This window comes from Chlorocebus sabaeus, chromosome 20 (assembly GCF_047675955.1).
Source record: "Chlorocebus sabaeus isolate Y175 chromosome 20, mChlSab1.0.hap1, whole genome shotgun sequence".
Lineage (NCBI taxonomy): Eukaryota > Metazoa > Chordata > Mammalia > Primates > Cercopithecidae > Chlorocebus > Chlorocebus sabaeus.
In genome coordinates, this window is record NC_132923.1 from 106124186 (window position 1) to 106143978 (window position 19793).

General features: G+C 42.6%; 1 protein-coding gene and 2 non-coding genes across 29 annotated transcripts in view; all 3 read left to right on the plus strand.

Moving 5' to 3' along the window:
* The window catches only part of PUM1 (pumilio RNA binding family member 1), a 136892-nt gene extending 117344 nt beyond the window's left edge, over nt 1-19548 (plus strand). For 18 of the 27 annotated variants that reach the window (XM_007979672.3, XM_007979688.3, XM_007979681.3 and 15 more), the window contains 6 exons: nt 494-628; nt 5357-5494; nt 8738-8863; nt 9585-9706; nt 13902-14094; nt 17708-19548. In XM_007979672.3, the coding sequence (XP_007977863.1) occupies nt 494-628; nt 5357-5494; nt 8738-8863; nt 9585-9706; nt 13902-14094; nt 17708-17839 (846 nt within the window). In that variant the 3' untranslated portion in view covers nt 17840-19548. The remainder of the gene's footprint in view (nt 1-493; nt 629-5356; nt 5495-8737; nt 8864-9584; nt 9707-13901; nt 14095-17707) is intronic. The other 9 variants (XM_007979674.3, XM_007979689.3, XM_007979697.3 and 6 more) reach the window with 1 other exon arrangement.
* On the plus strand, nt 1556-1641 carry LOC119626439 (small nucleolar RNA SNORD103/SNORD85). The gene has a single exon (XR_005242592.1). It is a non-coding gene; the product is annotated as a small nucleolar RNA SNORD103/SNORD85 (small nucleolar RNA).
* On the plus strand, nt 14969-15054 carry LOC119626440 (small nucleolar RNA SNORD103/SNORD85). The gene has a single exon (XR_005242593.1). It is a non-coding gene; the product is annotated as a small nucleolar RNA SNORD103/SNORD85 (small nucleolar RNA).
* Nucleotides 19549-19793: the final 245 nt, after the last annotated feature.

The window sequence follows — 19793 nt, forward strand, 5'->3', positions numbered from 1 at the left end:
TCCCGAGTAGCTGCAGTTACAGGAGCGTGCCACCATGCCCGGCCAATTTTTGTGTTTTTAGTAGAGGCGGGGTTTTGCCATGTTGGCCAGGCTGGTCTTGAATTCCTGACCTCAGGTGATCCACCCTCCTTGACCTCCCAAAGTGCTGGGTTTACAAGTGTGAGCCACTGCACCTGGCCGGATTCATTTAATAGTATGTTTTAATGACAGTTTTGAGGAATTATGTGTTTGCTTAGCAGATATTAATAGTGAAACTACTATTGTTGGGTATCTGAGAAACTTTTTAACATTAAAAAGGGTTACTCATAATTAGAGGCCGAGAACTACTGGCTTGAAGAGACAGTGACTCTTTAAATAAAAGGTTTAGTTAATCACAGGTATCAGGGCTAAAAGAGGTTATGCCAGTGGTTGATGCAGAATAATGAATGCTTTGCTTTCTCTGGTTTGTTTCCTTCTACTTAAGTAATGGTGTTCACCCACACATTATGTCTAGTTTGGCAGTCTTGAACAGAAGCTGGCTTTGGCAGAACGGATTCGAGGTCATGTCCTGTCATTGGCACTACAGATGTATGGCTGCCGTGTTATCCAGAAAGCTCTTGAGTTTATTCCTTCAGACCAGCAGGTAATTGTAAGTTTCCCCTTTAACTTTTCTCTTGGTGTTTGATGTTTCTCCATGGTACATGTAGTGAACCCTGTAATTCTGTCAATTTTCAGTTTTCTTTTATGGTTTTGCATTGTTGCTTATGGCTGCCTTTTTGTGCATGGCAAGCATGAACTGTGCAAATAATTTAAATTTATTGTAGATCAAGTATCTTGTATTAAAACCTGTGGTATCCAATACTCTTCCATTGGCCAGAACTTAGCCTTTAATAGGTTCAATTTTACAGGTATTTTTTTTTTTTCCTCCATGAATTAAAGCAGGTAAAATGCTAATAAGCCATCATTTTCTCCAACAAGTCAAACTTTCATCCAACCCACCTTCCATATTTTTTTACTCCTTCTCTCCTGTTCTTTCATCCCACCAACATCTATTGAGCAAGGGCCTGCCCAGCGTGGTGCATAGCCTGGTACGTTGACCTGAAGCCCACTCTGTGCCAGACTTCATCAGCACAGAGATGACTAACAGCTGATCCCTGCCCGTAGAGTGCAGTCTGGTGGGGAAGAGCCATGGTGGTGAGCAGTGGTGAGGACATGAGAAGGACCCCTTACCCTTCCCAGAGTCCCTGAGGGCCGGCTTTGCAGGAGAAGGCAAGGCTAAAGAAGAGTTAGGGAAGAAGGAACAGAAATGAGAATACTTAAGTGCTGTGAGTGGGAAACTGACAGAGAAATCACCTGAACAGCCCCACAGCTTCTCGACAAGTCACGGTGTGGGTCCAGTGAGCACTGCAGACACCACAGGGCCCAGGAAACAAAACAGACCCACAGGCAGGGTATGCTACAGTTGTGTTTGTGCTAGGCAGTGCCTCCAGCCTCTGGTGCTTCTCATCTGAGCCTGCAGCTTTTGGGCTCTGAGCTTACTGAGCCCTTCTCATTTGAGGGGTTGGTTGGCCTTTTGTCTGGCAGTGATGACCCACTTGCCCTCACTGAGAACAAAGTTCGGTAATGAGAATCTTTGTTAATGGACTCAAGTTCTGAGCCAGACAAGACACCCACCACCCCTGAGTCATACTAAACCAATCCAGAACACTGCACTGGTGTTGGCAATGGCAGTTGAAGTCTGAAGAAGTCCAAAGTTTTTAAAGTGGTGAGTTTCATAGGTATGTGCCATGATGCTGGTGAAGGGAGAGAGGAATGCTAGAGATAGAGCAGGTCTGGAGTTCATTTATTCAGTGCTTAGTACTGGAGATGTAGCATTAATAAGAAAGTATAAATAATTAGAAGCAAGTGTGAAGCTATTTTTAATTTTCTTTTAATGTTCAGATCATTGCCAATTTTAATTTTTCTTGGATTTTCATAGATAGTTGAATTTTTCTTCTTTAATTTTCTTGTCTTTCTTTTTTTCTTTCTTTCTTTCTTTTTGGAGACAAGGTCTCACTCTGTCACCCAGGCTGGAGTGCAGTGGCATAATTGTGCCTTGCTGCAGCCTCAACCTCCTGAGCTGAAGTGGTCCTCCCATATTAGCCTCCTGAGCAGCTGGAACTACAGGCATGCGCCATTACCCCTGGATAATGTGTGTATTTTTGGTAGAGATGGGGGTTTCTACCATGTTGCCCAGGCTGGTCTTGAACCCCTGGACTCGATTGATTTGGCCTCCCAAAGTGCTGGGATTACAGTTGTGAGATACCCCACCCAGCTATTGTTCTTTTCTGTGTTATATTTTTCACATATTTTTTCTGGTCATGTTTCTCTGTGGTGTCTTGTTCTGGGCCTGACTTACGCTTCCTACCATGGATTATTTTACTCTTTCTAGATGCAAGTTTGCCATTTTAGGTAAAACTAACTCATCTTTGTTGGAATTTTTATTTCTTCTGGATCACAAAAATATCCAGAGAAGCCATCTCTCCTTCTTTTTGTTTATAAGTATTCCTTGACTTTATTTTTGTGTAAGCTTCATTGTCATAATTATTTCCACAGTTCCCATCATTCCCATAATTGTATTTTCAGAGTAAATTATTCTCTTCTGGGCCCAGCACAGTGGCTTATGCCTGTAATCCCAGCACTTTGGGAGGCCAAGGTGGGTAGATTGCTAGGGCCCAGGACCAGCCTGCGCAGCATGGTGAAACCCCATCTCTATAAAAAGTTAGCTGGGCCTGGTGGTGCACTCCTATAGTCTCAGCTGCCTGGGGGGCTGAGGTAGGAGGATTGCTTGAGCCCAGGAGGTTGAGGCTGCAGTGAGCCATGATTGCACCACTGTACTCCAGCCTGGGTGACAGATCCTAAGAGACCCTGCTTCCCCCCCAAAAAAAATAAAATAAATTCCCTTCTGACACTTAATCACTGTGTCTCTTGCCTTTTGCTTCTTTAGCCCCTACCATTGTCATCTTTAATTTCTTTAATTAGATGATATCTTAGTTGCTTTGAGGTACTCAACATTTTGGGCATTTAAGACATTGCATTCATTAGCATCACTATTTTGACATGACTTGCAGTCTTCTAACATAAATCCACTGGCAACACAGTTTAGCCAATGTACAGAGATTGGAGACAGCAAGGAAATTAGGCAGGAGGCACCAGGTATAGCCATAGTGCAGGCATTTAATTTCAAGATACCTAAGACCTGGGACAGTGAGTTTGGGGGAAGGGCTCCAGTCGAAATCCCAGTATCTCTCTCTATATATATCCTGTCACCATCACCCATTTCCTACTCACAGACTCAGTTTCTGGCCATTTCATCTACTTCCTGTGTTTGCACACTTTTCATTGATTAACTGAGAAGCATTCCTGCTGACTCTGCAGTCACTATGGCTTAGTAAGATCATAGGTGTTGGAGTCACAGCTTAGGCTAGAATTGTAATTCTGTCACTTTCTATCCATAGTTTGAAATATGTGACTTAAGCCTCCTCTGTCTCAGTTTCTTTTATATACCAGCAGAGTTGGGGTGTTCAGGATAATGTATTGTTGACAGTTTAGTTTACTGACATAGTAGTTTATCATACAGTTCAGCCAGATTGCTTGGGTTTGAATCTTGGGAATCTAGGTCTATAGTTTTGTAAGTCTTTTAATTTGCCTCTTCCTTGGTTTCTCCACCTATGGTGGTGTCCACTCCGTAAGATTGTTAAGAAAATTTAATTAAAACGTGTTACACACTTAGAGGTATGCCTAAGTAAACTCTAGCTTAATTAGTATCATTACTAGGAATACTTTACAGGGTTGTCATAATAAAAACATGATGAATTGTATGTGAAATTCTTTAGTTTGGTTAGTTTTGTTTTATTTTTAGAAAATAAAATAAAGGGAAATAAAATAAAGGGTGTTGCTCTGTCATCCAGGCTTCTGGTAGCATTATCATAGCTCACTGCAGCCTCAAACTCCTGGGCTCAGGTGATCCTCCCACCTCCAGAGTAGCTGGGACTGTGGCTGTGTGCCATGTAGAAATTCTTTAATACAGTGTACAAATAGCCCCTGACTTATGATGTTTCAACTTACAAATGATGTGAAAGCATTATGCTTCGATAAAAACTGTACTTTGAATATTTTTTATTGTTTTTATTTTTTATTTATATATATGTATATAAAATAATTTTTTTTTTTTTTTTTTTTTTGAGACGGAGTCTCACTCTGTTGCTCAGCTATAATACAGTGGTACAACTTGGCTCACTGCAACCTCCGCCTCCCTGGTTCAAGAAATTCTTCTGCCTCAATCTCCCGAGTAGCTGAATTTACAGACGCGCACCACCGTGCCCGGCTAATTTTTGTGTTTTTAGTAGAGATGGGGTTTCACCATCTTGGCCAGGCTGGTCTTGAACTCGTGACCTTGTGATCTGCCTGCCTAGGCCTCCCAAATGCTAGGATTACAGGAATGAGCCAGTGTGTCTGGCCTATAATTTTTTTTTTTTTTAAATTATAAAACAGGCTCTGTGTTAGATAATTTTGTCTAACTCTAGGGTACTGTAAGTGCTCTGAGCATTTCTGAGGGTCTAGGATTAGCTATGATGTTCTGTAAATTAGGGATATTTAAATGCGTTTTTTAGTTAATGATGAAAACTTATAACAGGTTTATTGGAATGTAATTCTTTCATAAGTTAAGGAGTATCTGTTCCTGATGTAGGCTGCTTTGTATTTGAAGATGTCTACGCTTTATATTTTTTTTAAGCTCTAAGAGTTGGCCGGGTGCGGTGGCTCACGCCTGTAACTCCAGCACTTTGGGAGGCCAAAGAGGGCAGATCTCCTGAGGTCAGGAGTTTGAGACAGCCTGACCAACATGGCAAAACCCGTCTCTACTAAAAATACAAAAATTAGCCAGGTGTGGTGGTTCACACCTGTAATCCCAGCTACTTGGGAGACTGAGATAGGAGAATTGCTTGAACCTGGGAGGCGGAGGTTGCGGTGAGCTGAGATCGTGCCACTGCTGTACTCTAGCCTGGGTGACAGAGCAAGACTCCATCTCAAAAAAAAGAGGCACTCTTAAAAGGCTTTTCTTTGTTTTTTGTTTTTACCGGTGTGAGATCTTTTTGGTTACTGGTTATTGGTACAGTAAATTTATTGTTGGAAATTTTACTGTAAATTTGCTAATGTATGAAAAGACTCAGGTCCTCATTTGTTTCCCTGTTTGTTGTCATTGTTCCACAGTTGCTATTCCACTTTAGTCATCACAGATTCTCTGTTCAGTAGTGCTTTCGTGTTTGGTGAAAAGAATATTCTTTGTCCACATGTTTGCTTGCTGTGATTCTGGTGGTGCTTTCTTTGTCTCCAATAGAATGAGATGGTTCGGGAACTAGATGGCCATGTCTTGAAGTGTGTGAAAGATCAGAATGGCAATCACGTGGTTCAGAAATGCATTGAATGTGTACAGCCCCAGTCTTTGCAGTTTATCATCGATGCGTTTAAAGGACAGGTAAGTGACCCAGGAGAGCAATAATTGAAACAAATTTATTTCCTTCGTGAGCAGAAAACAGAATAGGATTTGTGGCATGTTGTCAATGTGCTTCATGTACTTTGTGTTTTTGAGACTGGATCCTGCTCTGTTGCCCAGGCTGGAGTGCAGTGGCACCATCACGGCTCACTACATCCTTGAACTACCAGGTTCAAGCAATCCTCCCACCTCAGCCTCCCAAGTAGCTGGAATTACAGGCACATACCACCACATCTGGCTCATTTTAAAATATTTTGTAGAGACAGCGGCCTCACCATGTTGCCCAGGCTATTCTTGAATTCCTGCACTCAAGCAATCCACCTGCCTCAACCTCCCGAAGTTGCTGGGATTACAGGCATGAGCCACTGTGCCTGATCTTAATGTACTTTAGACTGCAGTAAAAAGCAATCCTGTATAGTACTGTCAAGTACCTGTCTATGTGTTGCCAAGTATCTGGGTCTCTGGGCCTTCTTTCCATCATTAATGCAGATGTCTGCTCATATTGGGATGAAACACAGTCATAAGAGTTGTTAAGATGAAATCTCATATTTGAAGAATAAATTATTTCCCTTGGTTAAGTACTATTTATTCTGATATTTCAGTGCTTTCGTTTTAAATTTGGTTTAAAATTCAGGTAATTTATGGAACTAATGTTGTGGGTCATGTGTGAATATATCTTTAAAATAACAAGGTGCTTCTTGCTTAAATTTTTTTGGAGGGGATGCAGTCCAGGTTGGTTTGGATTATATTAAATGACCACATAACCAGAGATAACTTCTAGTTTCTCCTGTTTTCCCGTATGTCAAAAAATCTCTTCTTAGCGTCAACTTCCAAGTAAGATTGTTACTTTTATATATAAATACCTTTTTCCGGAATTGCCTCTGAATTGGTTATAGTTTTTTGTTGCTGTTGTTGTTTGTTTTGTTTTTTTGTTTTTCCTTTTTTGCCAAGACACAAAGGTCCTTACAGTCTCCTAAGGTGGATGGGACAGGACAGTAAAACTCAGCTCCCTTTTTGGGTGTGTGAAATTGGTTTTTCTTTAGGGAAGGGGGAAAAATGAGAAAAAGCACATAGATTTTCAGGTATAATTGTATGTACTGCAGAGTATAGAGTGATATGTGATGTGTAGTAATCTTTAGGTTTTGCTGTTTGCTCAGTGACCACAATGGTTGATTACTGACAGCAACCCACGTAGTTATTGGGAGTTTCTGAGTTAATGAAAAAAGGGTAGATCTGTTTACCTTAACATTAAGATGTTACATTTATGGAAGTATACAACAAAAAAGGTAAAACGATTAAGCCACCAGGAGAGAATACTTTTAAGATGAAACTGTCAAAGAATTGATAACTAGAGTGTATAAAGAACCTCTCTGTAATGAAGGAAAACAATACAATGTGATGTAAAAGTGAGCCCAAAACACAAGTTGACTTTTCATAGAAGAAACACAAATTGCCAGTAGACATGAAAAAATACTCAGTTCCATTAGGAACAAGGAAAGTGCAAAATTAAGCCACAAATGATAGACTGTTACTTACCCATCAGTTGCTGTGTGCTGACAGGAAAGAGATACACTGCTGGTGGGAAGAGACATTGACACAACCATTTTGGAAAATAATTTAGTATTGTCTTTCAAATTTCAACCTTTGTAATTTCTGTGATCCTGTTGAAATATCTGTACATATATACCACAAGACCTATTTAGACATGTTTAAACACCATTATTCTCTTAAAAGACTTAAGCAACCCAGATGACCATGAGCAGGGGATTGCATTTTTAAAAGATGTCATATACATGGCCGGGCACGGTGGCTCATGCCTGTAATCCCAGCACTTTGGGAGGCTGAGACAGGTGGATCACCTGAGGTCAGTAGTTTGAGACCAGCCTGGCCAACATAGTGAAACCACGTTTTACTAGAAATACAAAAAAATTAGCCGGTGCCTGTAATCCCAGCTGCTTGAGAGGGTGAGGCAGAAGAATTACTTGAACCCGGGAGGCGGAGGTTGCAGTGAGCCGAGATGGTGCTGTTGCACTCCTGCCTAGGCAACAAGAGTGAAACTCTGTCTCCAAAAAAGAAATCTCATATACTCAGCCAATTTCTTTCTGTATACCATGCAGAATAAACTACAGAAACTTACAGTATTGTAAATGAACATGGGAATCATAATGTTGTGTGAAATAAATTAAGTTGCTCCAGACTACAAGTGTAGCATTTTTATAAAGCTAAATTTAAGCAGAACCATACAGTATACTGTTTATCTTTATAGTTGTAAACATAAAGCTACATGTATAAGGTTACACATAAGGCTAGGTGTGTTGGCTCGCACCTGTAAGAATAAGCACTTTGGGAGGCCAAGGTGGGAGGATTGCTTAAGGCTAGGAGTGCAGGAGCAGCCTGGGCAACATAGCGAGTCTCCATCTCTACACACAATTTTTTTTTTTTAAGTAGCCAGATGTGGTGGCAAGTGCCTGTAATCCCAGCAACTTGGGAAGCTGAGGCAGGAGGATGACCTGAGTGCAAGAGCTCAAGGCTGCAGTGAGCTGTGATCACCATTGTGCTCCAGCCTGGGTGATAGAGTGAGACCTTGTCTCCAAAACAAAACAAAATCATACAGAAAGCACTGGGTGTGATGACTTACACTTGGCAAGCATCCAGTAAGTGTTAGCTGCTATTGTTGCTCTTATTATTGTTCTTGATTACAGTTGTGAGGTGTATGCCATTAAGCTAGGAAGGGCAGAATCTCAAGGGTAGTGTGCTTTTCTGTTGCTCCAATCCCAGCAAAAGAACCTTTTCTTATTGCTGAAAAACATCACTGTTAAATCAGAACATTGCATTCTGGTTGTTCTGGCAGTGTGAAAGCATTCAGGATTTGGTCCCAGTCCTTCCCTTTTCTGTTGTTAGTGCTGTCTTTTGGAGAGGTTGTCAGTCGACACACTTGACTCTCTTAACTAAGTGTGTTCTTCATGACTTTGACTAGTTATCTGTTTCTTGATGGCTTGGAAAAGCCCTTTTCCGCTCTGAGTTATGCACATCTATGAATTCCTAAAATAAGCAATGAGTTTATTTACACACACACACCTTATTATATGTAGAGAGAACTTAAATGCCATTAAGTTCATTTGTGAAGATTAGTGGGATAATACATATATATATTTATAAACAATACTGAAGCATTGAAGGTGGTGACTGTCATTTTTGCCTCTCATTTGTGTTTGTCTACCCTAGGTATTTGCCTTGTCCACACATCCTTATGGCTGCCGAGTGATTCAGAGAATCCTGGAGCACTGTCTCCCTGACCAGACACTCCCTATTTTAGAGGAGCTTCACCAGCACACAGAGCAACTTGTACAGGTAGTGGAGTTGCCAGTAGAGGAACTGCAAACACCTGTGGGCTCGTCCAGGGCCAGAGTTTGTGTGTTTTGTCAGTGTAGGTTCCAGAAGAGGTTAATGTGTTTAAAATACCCTTGAATCTTGTGGTTGTATTTGTATTCAGAGCAGCTTGGTTTGTGTTTTATGAATATGAGTAGTGAATTGAGCCCTAGCCCTGGAGTCAGGAGATCTGACTTCCAGTACTCTGTCATGTACTTGTGGTGTCACCTTAGGTAGACATTTGATCCCTCTGGGTCTCTGTTTCATAATTGTTAAATGAAATAAGTTGATTTGTTGATTTCTTGTTTTTAGCTTTGATACATTCTCTGCTTATACCACTGATTAAATAATTAGGTATGCCCTTGTTTTTTGTTGGACATAAATATTTCCAGTTTTTCTCTGTTATAAATAGGTGCAGTGAACTATTTGTATATGTGTTTGAGAAAAATGAATATTTATTGTCATAACACTCCTTCCCCTTTTAAGAATGAATATGTATATTCTATTGTCTAGTAATATGTTCCTGTTTTGTAATAATAGAGAAAAATGTTACTACCCGTTTTAAAAATTGTTGTGTGTTTATTAGTATTCATCTAAACCATTATGGTGCTAAAAGAAAGATAGGTCTTAATTAGATATAAGGACTTAGGTAACCCACAGAACTGGCTTTCACATACACTTTCTTTTACTATTTCTCAAACAGGATCAATATGGAAATTATGTAATCCAACATGTATTGGAGCACGGTCGTCCTGAGGATAAAAGCAAAATTGTGGCAGAAATCCGAGGCAATGTACTTGTATTGAGTCAGCACAAATTTGCAAGGTATGTGCTTTGAGTTACAAAGACTTATTTCCCAGAAGAGAGGATTAGTAGTATTGAACTATGATTCTATTTTTTACTATTGTCTTTTTTTTTTTTTTTTTTTTTTCAAAGTATATGTAGCTTAAAAAGTCAAATAGTCTTATTACAAAGTATAAACTCTTAAGAGGTCCTTTAGTGGGGTTCTTTTCTGATAGAGTCAGCTACTTTGAAATCTGGAGAATATGTTACTAAAGAATGTGAGTGTTGCACTTTGATGAACTGAATATTTTATTAACTTGTTTGTTTGGAATTGTGAAATGTTGTTTACTCAGTTTCCCTTTTTGGCACCTGAAAGAAAGGCAGTTTACCATATGTATATCTATGTACAGGCCTTAGTGTTCTTAGGATCTCTTTTCCAGTCTTCATATTGTGCAAGCTCAAGAATGAAATGCAGTAGTTATTCTCAGGTTGTGAAAGGTGTCTTAGGTCACTTATAAGTAGCAGAGGTTGGAGAAGGAATCTATGGCCCTTCCATGTGGATAGTGGTATGGTCTTCTGAGAAGATACTGTATATGTCCTCCTACTACCTACATAACATAGTATTTTTTGTTTTTGGAATATATTCTTCCCTGGTTTTTAGAATAAATTGCAAGGCAGGACTCATACCACCTTAATGTTTTTAATTTGTTTATTTTATTTTTTGAGACAGGGTCACACTCTGTCGCCCAGGCTTGAGTGCAGTGGCACAGTCTTGGCTCACTGCAAACTCCATCTCCCAGGCTCAAGCGATCCTCCTGCCTCAGGCTCTTGAGTAGCTGGGACTGCAGGCGCACACCACTGCACCCAGCTACTTTTTGTATTTTTGTAGAGACAGGGTTTCACCATGTTGGCCAGGCTGGTCTTGAACCCCTGGACTTAATCCTCCCACTTTGGCCTCTCAGAGTGCTGGGATTACAGGCACAAGCCACCAGTACCTGACCTCATTCATTTTAAATTTGTGAAATTTTATAACGTGTCACAGCATGGAAAAATAGAGAAAAGAAATGAAAGTACCTGTAGATCCAGTGTCTCCATAGCTAACCATATCAGAGTTATCTCTTATGACTTTATATTGTTTTGTTTTGGGGGGTTCCTTTTGACCAGTTGCCAGGACTGAAGAATGGGGGACAGAATCTCTTGGGTTCTCTTCTTTGGGTCAGTTTCCTGTTTACATTTTTGTTCACGGTATTTAATTTCTCACCCTTGGATGTAGCCTAAGCATTAATTAATATTACAACAAATTCAAAAACAATTTAAAAAAAAGTTTTTATTTTTTTAAGAGACAGAGTCTGTTGCCCTGGCTGGAGTGCAGTGGCGCAATCCTAGCTCACTGCAGCCTAGGATTCCTGGGCTCAAGCAGTCCTCCCACCTCAGCCTACTAAGTAGCTGGGACTGTAGGTGCACACCACCATGTCCAGCTACAGCAGTTACAATTAGTAACTGAGTAGCTACTATGGGCCCAGTCCTCCCATTGATAACATGTATAAATTGTGGACAGAAATACAAGAACTACCTGAAGACACTAGAGAGTAACCAAAGGGCAAGTGGAGACCGGAGAGATGGGGGCTGCCATTTGGAGGAAGAGAATTGCACTGGGGAAATTTCTTATTTCTGATGACCGTCAGCCTTTGATCACTTCCCAGTCTTTTCCATGCTGGGCAGCTAAAGCTGGAATAGGCAATCCTTAGGGCAACCACAACAAAGAGAAATCCTAGAAAGGGAGAGAGCCAGCAGGGGTTCGGGGGAGGCCCAATTTTAACCTTCCCCAAGTCTCACTGACCCCTGAACCACATTTCCAACTAAGGCTAAAAGAATTGAACTGGGATTTCTAGCTGCTGCTTACTGTATGGGAGAAGTTTGTAGTTTGACTATAGCCAAGTTAACTGCACTAAAACAGGAGTGGAGGGCACTTCTCTTTGGTAGAACATAACAGAATTCTGAGTTTCTGTAGCTTGTTACTTGCAGTGTCTATCTGGATAATAGGACAATGTGACCTATACTCAAGAAAAAAGAAATAAAAGTCAATGAATAGTCTAAAATGACCCAGTTATTGGACTTAGTAAAGAAGGATTGATTATACAGCAGCTGTTTAAATATACTCAGGATGTAAAGGAAAATATGCTTTAGTGAATGAAAAGATAGATTTTCGTAGAAAATTATGAATCTTATCTGTCTGTTTGTGAGACGGAGTCTCGCTCTCACTCAGGCTGGAGTACAGTGGTGCAATCTTGGCTCACTGCAAGCTCCGCCTCCCAGGTTCACTCCATTCTCCTGCCTCAGCCTCCCGAGTAGCTGGGACTACCGGCGCCCACCACCACGCCTGGCTAATTTTTTTGTATTTTTAGTAGAAACGGGGTTTCACCATGTTAGCCAGGATGGTCTCGTTCTCCTGACATCATGATCCACACCTGCCTTGGCCTCCCAAAGTGCTGGGATTACAGGCATGAGCCACCGTGCCTGGCCATGAATCTTATTTTAAAAAGAAAAAATAGGGGCTGGGGACAGTAGCTCATACCTGTAATCCCAGCACTTTGGGGGAGGCCAAGGCAGGCAAATCACTTGAGGCCAGGAGTTCCAGACCAGCCTGGTCAACATGCCAAAACCCATCTCTACTGAAAATACAAAAATTAGCCAGGCACGGTGGCGCATGCCTGTAGTCCCAGCTACTTGGGAGGCTGAGTCAGGAGAATGGCTTGAACCCAGGAGGTGGAAGTTGCAGTGAGCCAAGATCGTGCCACTGCACACCAGCCTGGGCGACATTGAGACTCTGTCTCAAACAAAAATTTTTTCAAACAGTGGAAAAATTTACTTTGTGCTCTGGGTCACCATCAAAAACATCTGGAAGCAGGAACAGTGGCTCATGCCTGTAACCCCAGCATGTTGGAAGGCCGAAGCAGAAGGATTGCTTGAGGCCAAGAGTTCGAGACTAGCCTAGGCAACACGGCAAGATCCTGCCTGTACAAAAATAAAATTAGGGCCGGGTGCAGTGGCTCATGCCTGTAATCCCAGCACTTTGGGAGGCTGAGGGCAAATCGGGCAGATTGCTTGAGGTCAGGAGTTCGAGACCAGCTTGACCAACATGGTGAAACCCTGTCTCTACTAAAAAAACAAAAAATAGCCAGGTGTCATGGCGGGCATCTGTAATCCTAGGTGCTTGGGAGGCTGAGGCAGGAGAAGAATGATTTGAACCCGGGAGGCGGAGGTTGCAGTGAGCCGAGATCATGCCATTGCACTGCAGCCTGGGTGACAGAGAGAGACAGTGTCTCAAAAATAAAAATAAAATAAAAAATAAATGTCTGAAAGCTACTGATGTATTTTTTTGTTTATTTATATTGATCTATTTTTAAGTTCATTGACTCTTCTGTCATCTCTAATCCACTATTAAAGTCATACAGTAAATTTTATTTCAGATGTTTTATTTTTCTTTTCTAAAATTTCTTTTTCCTGTTTTTTAAAAAAATTATTTTTCTGAGGCCAGGCGTGGTGGCTCACGCCTGTAGTCTCAGCACTTTGGGAGGCTGAGGTGGGCAGATAACTTGAGGTCAGGAGTTCGAGACGGAGTCTCGCTCTGTCACTCATGCTGGAATGCTTTGGCACAATCTCGGCTCACTGCAACCTCCACCTCCCAGTTCAAGCAATTCTCCTGCTTCAGCCTCCTGAGTAGCTGGAATTATGGGTGCGTGCCACCATGCCCTGCTTGGCAGCAGGGAGATAGGCATAAGTAAGGTTCGTTCCTGGCCTTGGTGAATTCACAGAGGCAAGGAAAGAGTGGACAGATTTTGGTAAGTGTTAAAATAATAACCAGCTGAGTGGTGAACCAGTGCCCTAAACCTTGTGCCTAAGTCTCCTCACCTACCTGGGCTCCTTACCCTCACCCGTTAGAGGGCTGGGTCCCATGTCCTTGAAGACCTGGTCTCTCTGGGTGACCATTATGCAGTAGCATGGCAGTGTATGATTTGATCACCCTCATGTTCCCCCTTTCCTACAGTTGGATGCCACAGATGGCACAGGTGGAGAGTCAGAGACAGAGTCAGACAGTTGGCGACTCATCTTCCTCAAATGCTAAATAGCTCTCTCTTCTTGCTGGTCCTGAGGTCAGGCCAGAAGCTAGGCAAGCACAACCTCACTAACAGGGGCCCCTCTTCTAAGAGTTGTCCCTGGTTTTATCTCGTTACAGCAATGTCGTGGAGAAATGTGTTACTCATGCCTCACGTACGGAGCGTGCTGTGCTCATCGATGAGGTGTGCACCATGAACGACGGTCCCCACAGTGCCTTATACACCATGATGAAGGACCAGTATGCCAACTATGTGGTCCAGAAGATGATTGACGTGGCGGAGCCAGGCCAGCGGAAGATCGTCATGCATAAGGTAGGCTGGGCTGGGCAGGGTATCAGAGAAAGTGTGCAAGGCCGTGGCTTCCTTTCTGAAACACAAAGGAGGGTGGGTGCCCTGCTGTTTTTGAAAAGTTTGTCACTGACCTCTGTCCCATGCTGTGTTCTGTTTTTCTTTTATGTGGAGTCACCATTGTCCTTACACATTTGCCAACCCTCCCTTATCAATAGCCAAACTGGTATGAGAGTCTTAAGCTATGTTTTTTGAAGTATTTCCATCCCTGATCTCTATAGAATCAGCTTATGAGTCCAACAAATTAGCCTGCTTGCCTCATTTCCTTTTCTCACTCCTCTCTCCTGTTCTTTCATCCCACCAACATCTATTGAGCAAGGGCCTGCCCAGCGTGGTGCATAGCCTGGTACGTTGACCTGAAGCCCACTCTGTGCCAGACTTCATCAGCACAGAGATGACTAACAGCTGATCCCTGCCCGTAGAGTGCAGTCTGGTGGGGAAGAGCCATGGTGGTGAGCAGTGGTGAGGACATGAGAAGGACCCCTTACCCTTCCCAGAGTCCCTGAGGGCCGGCTTTGCAGGAGAAGGCAAGGCTAAAGAAGAGTTAGACAGGGAAGAAGGAACAGAAATGAGAATACTTAAGTGCTGTGAGTGGGAAACTGACAGAGAAATCACCTGAACAGCCCCACAGCTTCTCGACAAGTCACGGTGTGGGTCCAGTGAGCACTGCAGACACCACAGGGCCCAGGAAACAAAACAGACCCACAGGCAGGGTATGCTACAGTTGTGTTTGTGCTAGGCAGTGCCTCCAGCCTCTGGTGCTTCTCATCTGAGCCTGCAGCTTTTGGGCTCTGAGCTTACTGAGCCCTTCTCATTTGAGGGGTTGGTTGGCCTTTTGTCTGGCAGTGATGACCCCCTTGCCCTCACTGAGAACAAAGTTCGGTAATGAGAATCTTTGTTAATGGACTCAAGTTCTGAGCCAGACAAGACACCCACCACCCCTGAGTCATACTAAACCAATCCAGAACACTGCACTGGTGTTGGCAATGGCAGTTGAAGGCTTGGGGAGTCCCAAGTTCTTAAAGTTGAAGTTTTGAGGATGCTGGTGAAGGTGGAGGGAGTGTTGGAGGTAAGGAGGAGCTTAAGACATGTCCATTCATTCAATCATTAAGTGCTGAACACCTGCTGTACAGCAGGTCGTATTCTCAACAGGGTTGTATTGGTGAACACGACAGTGCTGTGCGCAGATAGTTACTGGGATGCTGGAGAAATACAGGGGAAAGGGTTGTCCAGGAACGTGCAGGGTGTCTTCTGTAGCGTGTGGGCACAGAGGAGGCTGTCTCAGTGAGTGATGCTTCATAGAGTGATGACCCTTTCTTTCCAGAAGAGGGAACGTGGTGTGTGAAGACTTGGAAGCCAGACCGTGTTGTATCTGAAGAAGTAAAACAAGTTCAGTGGGGGAGGAGTGTGGTGACAAAATCACACTTACATTTCAAATAATTGTCCTGGCTGCCATGTGGCCTTTGTAGTTTAGAGGAGGGGAGACAGTGATGAGACCACATGGGAGGCTGTCAGGGCACCAGATTGTGATGGTTTGGGATTGAAGAGAAGTGAACAGAATAGGGCGCTAGAATTGGTAGGGTTTAGCAGTTGGTTGGCTGAGGGAGTTGACGGGGAGAATCCCGAGAAAGCCCTCTTAATTTTTCAGCTCTTCCATTACTAAGTGGTATCCTTTTCAGCAAAAGGGGCACTAGGACAGAAGCAGGTAATTAACGTTTCACCTCTTGTTAAATCCAATAAAAAATGGAGTTCAACATGTTGTGTGTGTGTGGCTTGTTAGGAGTTTTTGGTTTGGTTTATTCTGGAGAAGTACAAAGGTGAAGTTCCTGGACTTGTCAGCAGCCAGTTCCAGGGAGGGAGGAATGGATTGGATTTCGGTTATTTTCTAAAAGGAAACCTACCAAAAGCAAGGGGATCGTGAACCTCAAGTTCTCATGACAGAAACATTAGTAACATAGTACAACAACTGAAAGGAAAGTGTAGCATTATTACATATGCCTATGCCGTTCTACACGTGAGTTTAAGGGAGGTTAAACTGGAACCAAGGACCGTTTGTCACCAGCCAGTTTCCCTTGTAGGCTCTTTTTTTTTTTTTTTTTTTTTTTGGGAGACTGAGTCTAGCTCTGTCGCCCAGGCTGGGGTGCAGTGGCGAGATCTCGGCTCACTGCAAGCTCTGCCTCCCGGGTTCAGGCCATTCTCCTGCCTCAGCCTCCCAAGTAGCTGGGACTATAGGCACCTGCCACCGCACCCGGCTAATTTTTTGTATTTTTAGTAGAGACGGGGTTTCACCATGTTAGCCAGGAAGGTCTCGATCTCCTGACCTCGTGATCTGCCCGCCTTGGCCTCTCAAAGTGCTGGGATTACAGGCGTGAGCCACCACGCACAGCCCCTTGTAGGCTCTTAAGTGGGAATGTGACACCCGATAGAGCTCTGTGTCCTGGGAAGCATGCGCAAGTGATTTCTAGACCGGATCTACCCTTGCTTGCTTTGAGGACACAGCTAAATGACAAAAATTGCCCTCATGGAGCTCTCAACCTGGAGAGCCTCCGTCTACTGCAGTACATTTATCCAGTGTGTTTATGTATGCAGTTGCAGGTTTGGATTATTTTCTGGGGAATCTGATGAATAAACTGGTCCTTTACTGTTTATATGGAAATATTGATAATTAAGCAAAAGATTGCAGACACAGCTGAGGTATGTAGAATGCTCCCTGAGCTTACAGAAAAGAAAAGGGGCTTCCAGAGAAGAAGCACCTCTCAAGTTTTCTGGAATGCAGGACTTCTTGAAATGGATCAGCCCAGGGAGGGAAGAACAGAAAGGAATACTTGAAGAAGTGACCCAGAGCATAGGTCGGAGAGCGTGAGGGATGAGGCTGGTGTGACGGGCATGCCTTGAGAGCACAGTGGGGAGAAACCTAATTTGTGGAGGAGCCACACAGTTTGGGCTCAGCTATCTGTGCTGTCCTTTGTTAGCCATTCAACCTTGGCTGAGTAACTTAACCACTCTGCCTTCATGTTTTCCATCAGTAAGATGGGGATAATCATACCAGCTCCTGATGTTCATCATTACTCTTCTTGTCATTGATTAGCTTTCTGTGATCCACTGTGACCTGGAGAGATGGGGTCAAGTGGTAAGCTCAGGATTCGTGGTGCCCAGAAATAACCCCCACTGCTCAGGAGAGCCTGGATGCCATGCATGGGGCCAGAGGGACCTGTGCACATGCTTGCCGGGAAGCACTGTGTAGCTGGTGGGTGGTGGGTAGTGTGTTTTCCCAGCTAGGATGCACTTTCTCCATGTGCTGTCTTGGGAGTGGCCCATGGCCACCCAGTCTCCAGGGCCCTCAGGCCCTGCAGTACCACTCAAGATAGGAGCTCCTCTCCTCATCTGATGGGTTGCCAAAGTGCTAGAAGTCAGGGGACTGGGCTGAACCAGTGAAAGGTATTGCTGTGGAGTGTGCGTGTGCGTGTGCGTGTGTGTGTGTGTGTGTGTGAGATGCGTGACATGCAAATGCATGTCCGGGAAGCCGGCCCCAAGTCTCTTCTCAGGCCGTGTAACACAGACTGTTTTTCCTCCCCAGATCCGGCCCCACATCGCAACTCTTCGTAAGTACACCTATGGCAAGCACATTCTGGCCAAGCTGGAGAAGTACTACATGAAGAACGGCGTTGACTTAGGGCCCATCTGTGGCCCCCCTAATGGTATCATCTGAGGCAGTGTCACCCGCTGTTCCCTCATTCCCGCTGACCTCACTGGCCCACTGGCAAATCCAACCAGCAACCAGAAATGTTCTAGTGTAGAGTCTGAGACGGGCAAGTGGTTGCTCCAGGATTACTCCCTCCTCCAAAAAAGGAATCAAATCCACAAGTGGAAAAGCCTTTGTAAATTTAATTTTATTACACATAACATGTACTATTTTTTTTAATTGACTAATTGCCCTGCTGTTTTACTGGTGTATAGGATACTTGTACATAGGTAACCAATGTACATGGGAGGCCACATATTTTGTTCACTGTTGTATCTATATTTCACATGTGGAAACTTTCAGGGTGGTTGGTTTAACAAAAAAAAAAAAAAAAAGCTTTAAAAAAAAAAAGAAAAGAAAAGGTTTTTAGCTCATTTGCCTGGCCGGCAAGTTTTGCAAATAGCTCTTCCCCACCTCCTCATTTTAGTAAAAAACAAACAAAAACAAAAAAACCTGAGAAGTTTGAATTGTAGTTAAATGACCCCAAACTGGCATTTAACACTGTTTATAAAAAATATATATACATATATATATATAATGAAAAAGGTTTCAGAGTTGCTAAAGCTTCAGTTTGTGACATTAAGTTTATGAAATTCTAAAAAATGCCTTTTTTGGAGACTATATGATGCTGAAGAAGGCTGTTCGTGAGGAGGAGATGCGAGCACCCAGAACCGTCTTTTGAGGCTGGGCGGGTGTGATTGTTTACTGCCTACTGGATTTTTTTCTATTAACATTGAAAGGCAAAATCTGATTATTTAGCATGAGAAAAAAAAAAAAATCCAACTCTGCTTTTGGTCTTGCTTCTATAAATATATAGTGTATACTTGGTGTAGACTTTGCATATATACAAATTTGTAGTATTTTCTTGTTTTGATGTCTAATCTGTATCTATAATGTACCCTAGTAGTCGAACATAATTTTGATTGTACAATTGTACATTTGTATACCTGTAATGTAAATGTGGAGAAGTTTGAATCAACATAAACACGTTTTTTGGTAAGAAAAGAGAATTAGCCAGCCCTGTGCATTCAGTGTATATTCTCACCTTTTATGGTCGTAGCATATAGTGTTGTATATTGTAAATTGTAATTTCAACCAGAAGTAAATTTTTTTCTTTTGAAGGAATAAATGTTCTTTATACAGCCTAGTTAATGTTTAAAAAGAAAAAAATAGCTTGGTTTTATTTGTCATCTAGTCTCAAGTATAGCGAGATTCTTTCTAAATGTTATTCAAGATTGAGTTCTCACTAGTGTTTTTTTAATCCTAAAAAAGTAATGTTTTGATTTTGTGACAGTCAAAAGGACGTGCAAAAGTCTAGCCCTGCCCGAGCTTTCCTTACAATCAGAGCCCCTCTCACCTTGTAAAGTGTGAATTGCCCTTCCCTTTTGTACAGAAGATGAACTGTATTTTGCATTTTGTCTACTTGTAAGTGAATGTAACATACTGTCAATTTTCCTTGTTTGAATATAGAATTGTAACACTACACGGTGTACATTTCCAGAGCCTTGTGTATATTTCCAATGAACTTTTTTGCAAGCACACTTGTAACCATATGTGTATAATTAACAAACCTGTGTATGCTTATGCCTGGGCAACTATTTTTTGTAACTCTTGTGTAGATTGTCTCTAAACAATGTGTGATCTTTATTTTGAAAAATACAGAACTTTGGAATCTGGGTTTGTGCTTTATTTTAACCTCTCCCCCTGCCCTACCCCCAGTGTAGTTCCCCAGGACAGCCCTTTCCTGCTCATGCTGCTTTCTGGTGGTTTTTTTTGTTGTTTTGTGAGAGTTGGGGGAGGGGTATCAAACTGATGGCTCTTTGAGCCCAGTTTAAACTAAAGATGTTTGGTTCAGCCTGCCCAGTGCATTCAGAATCAAGATACTGCACATAAAAATCCAGATTTCCAACTCTGCATGTCA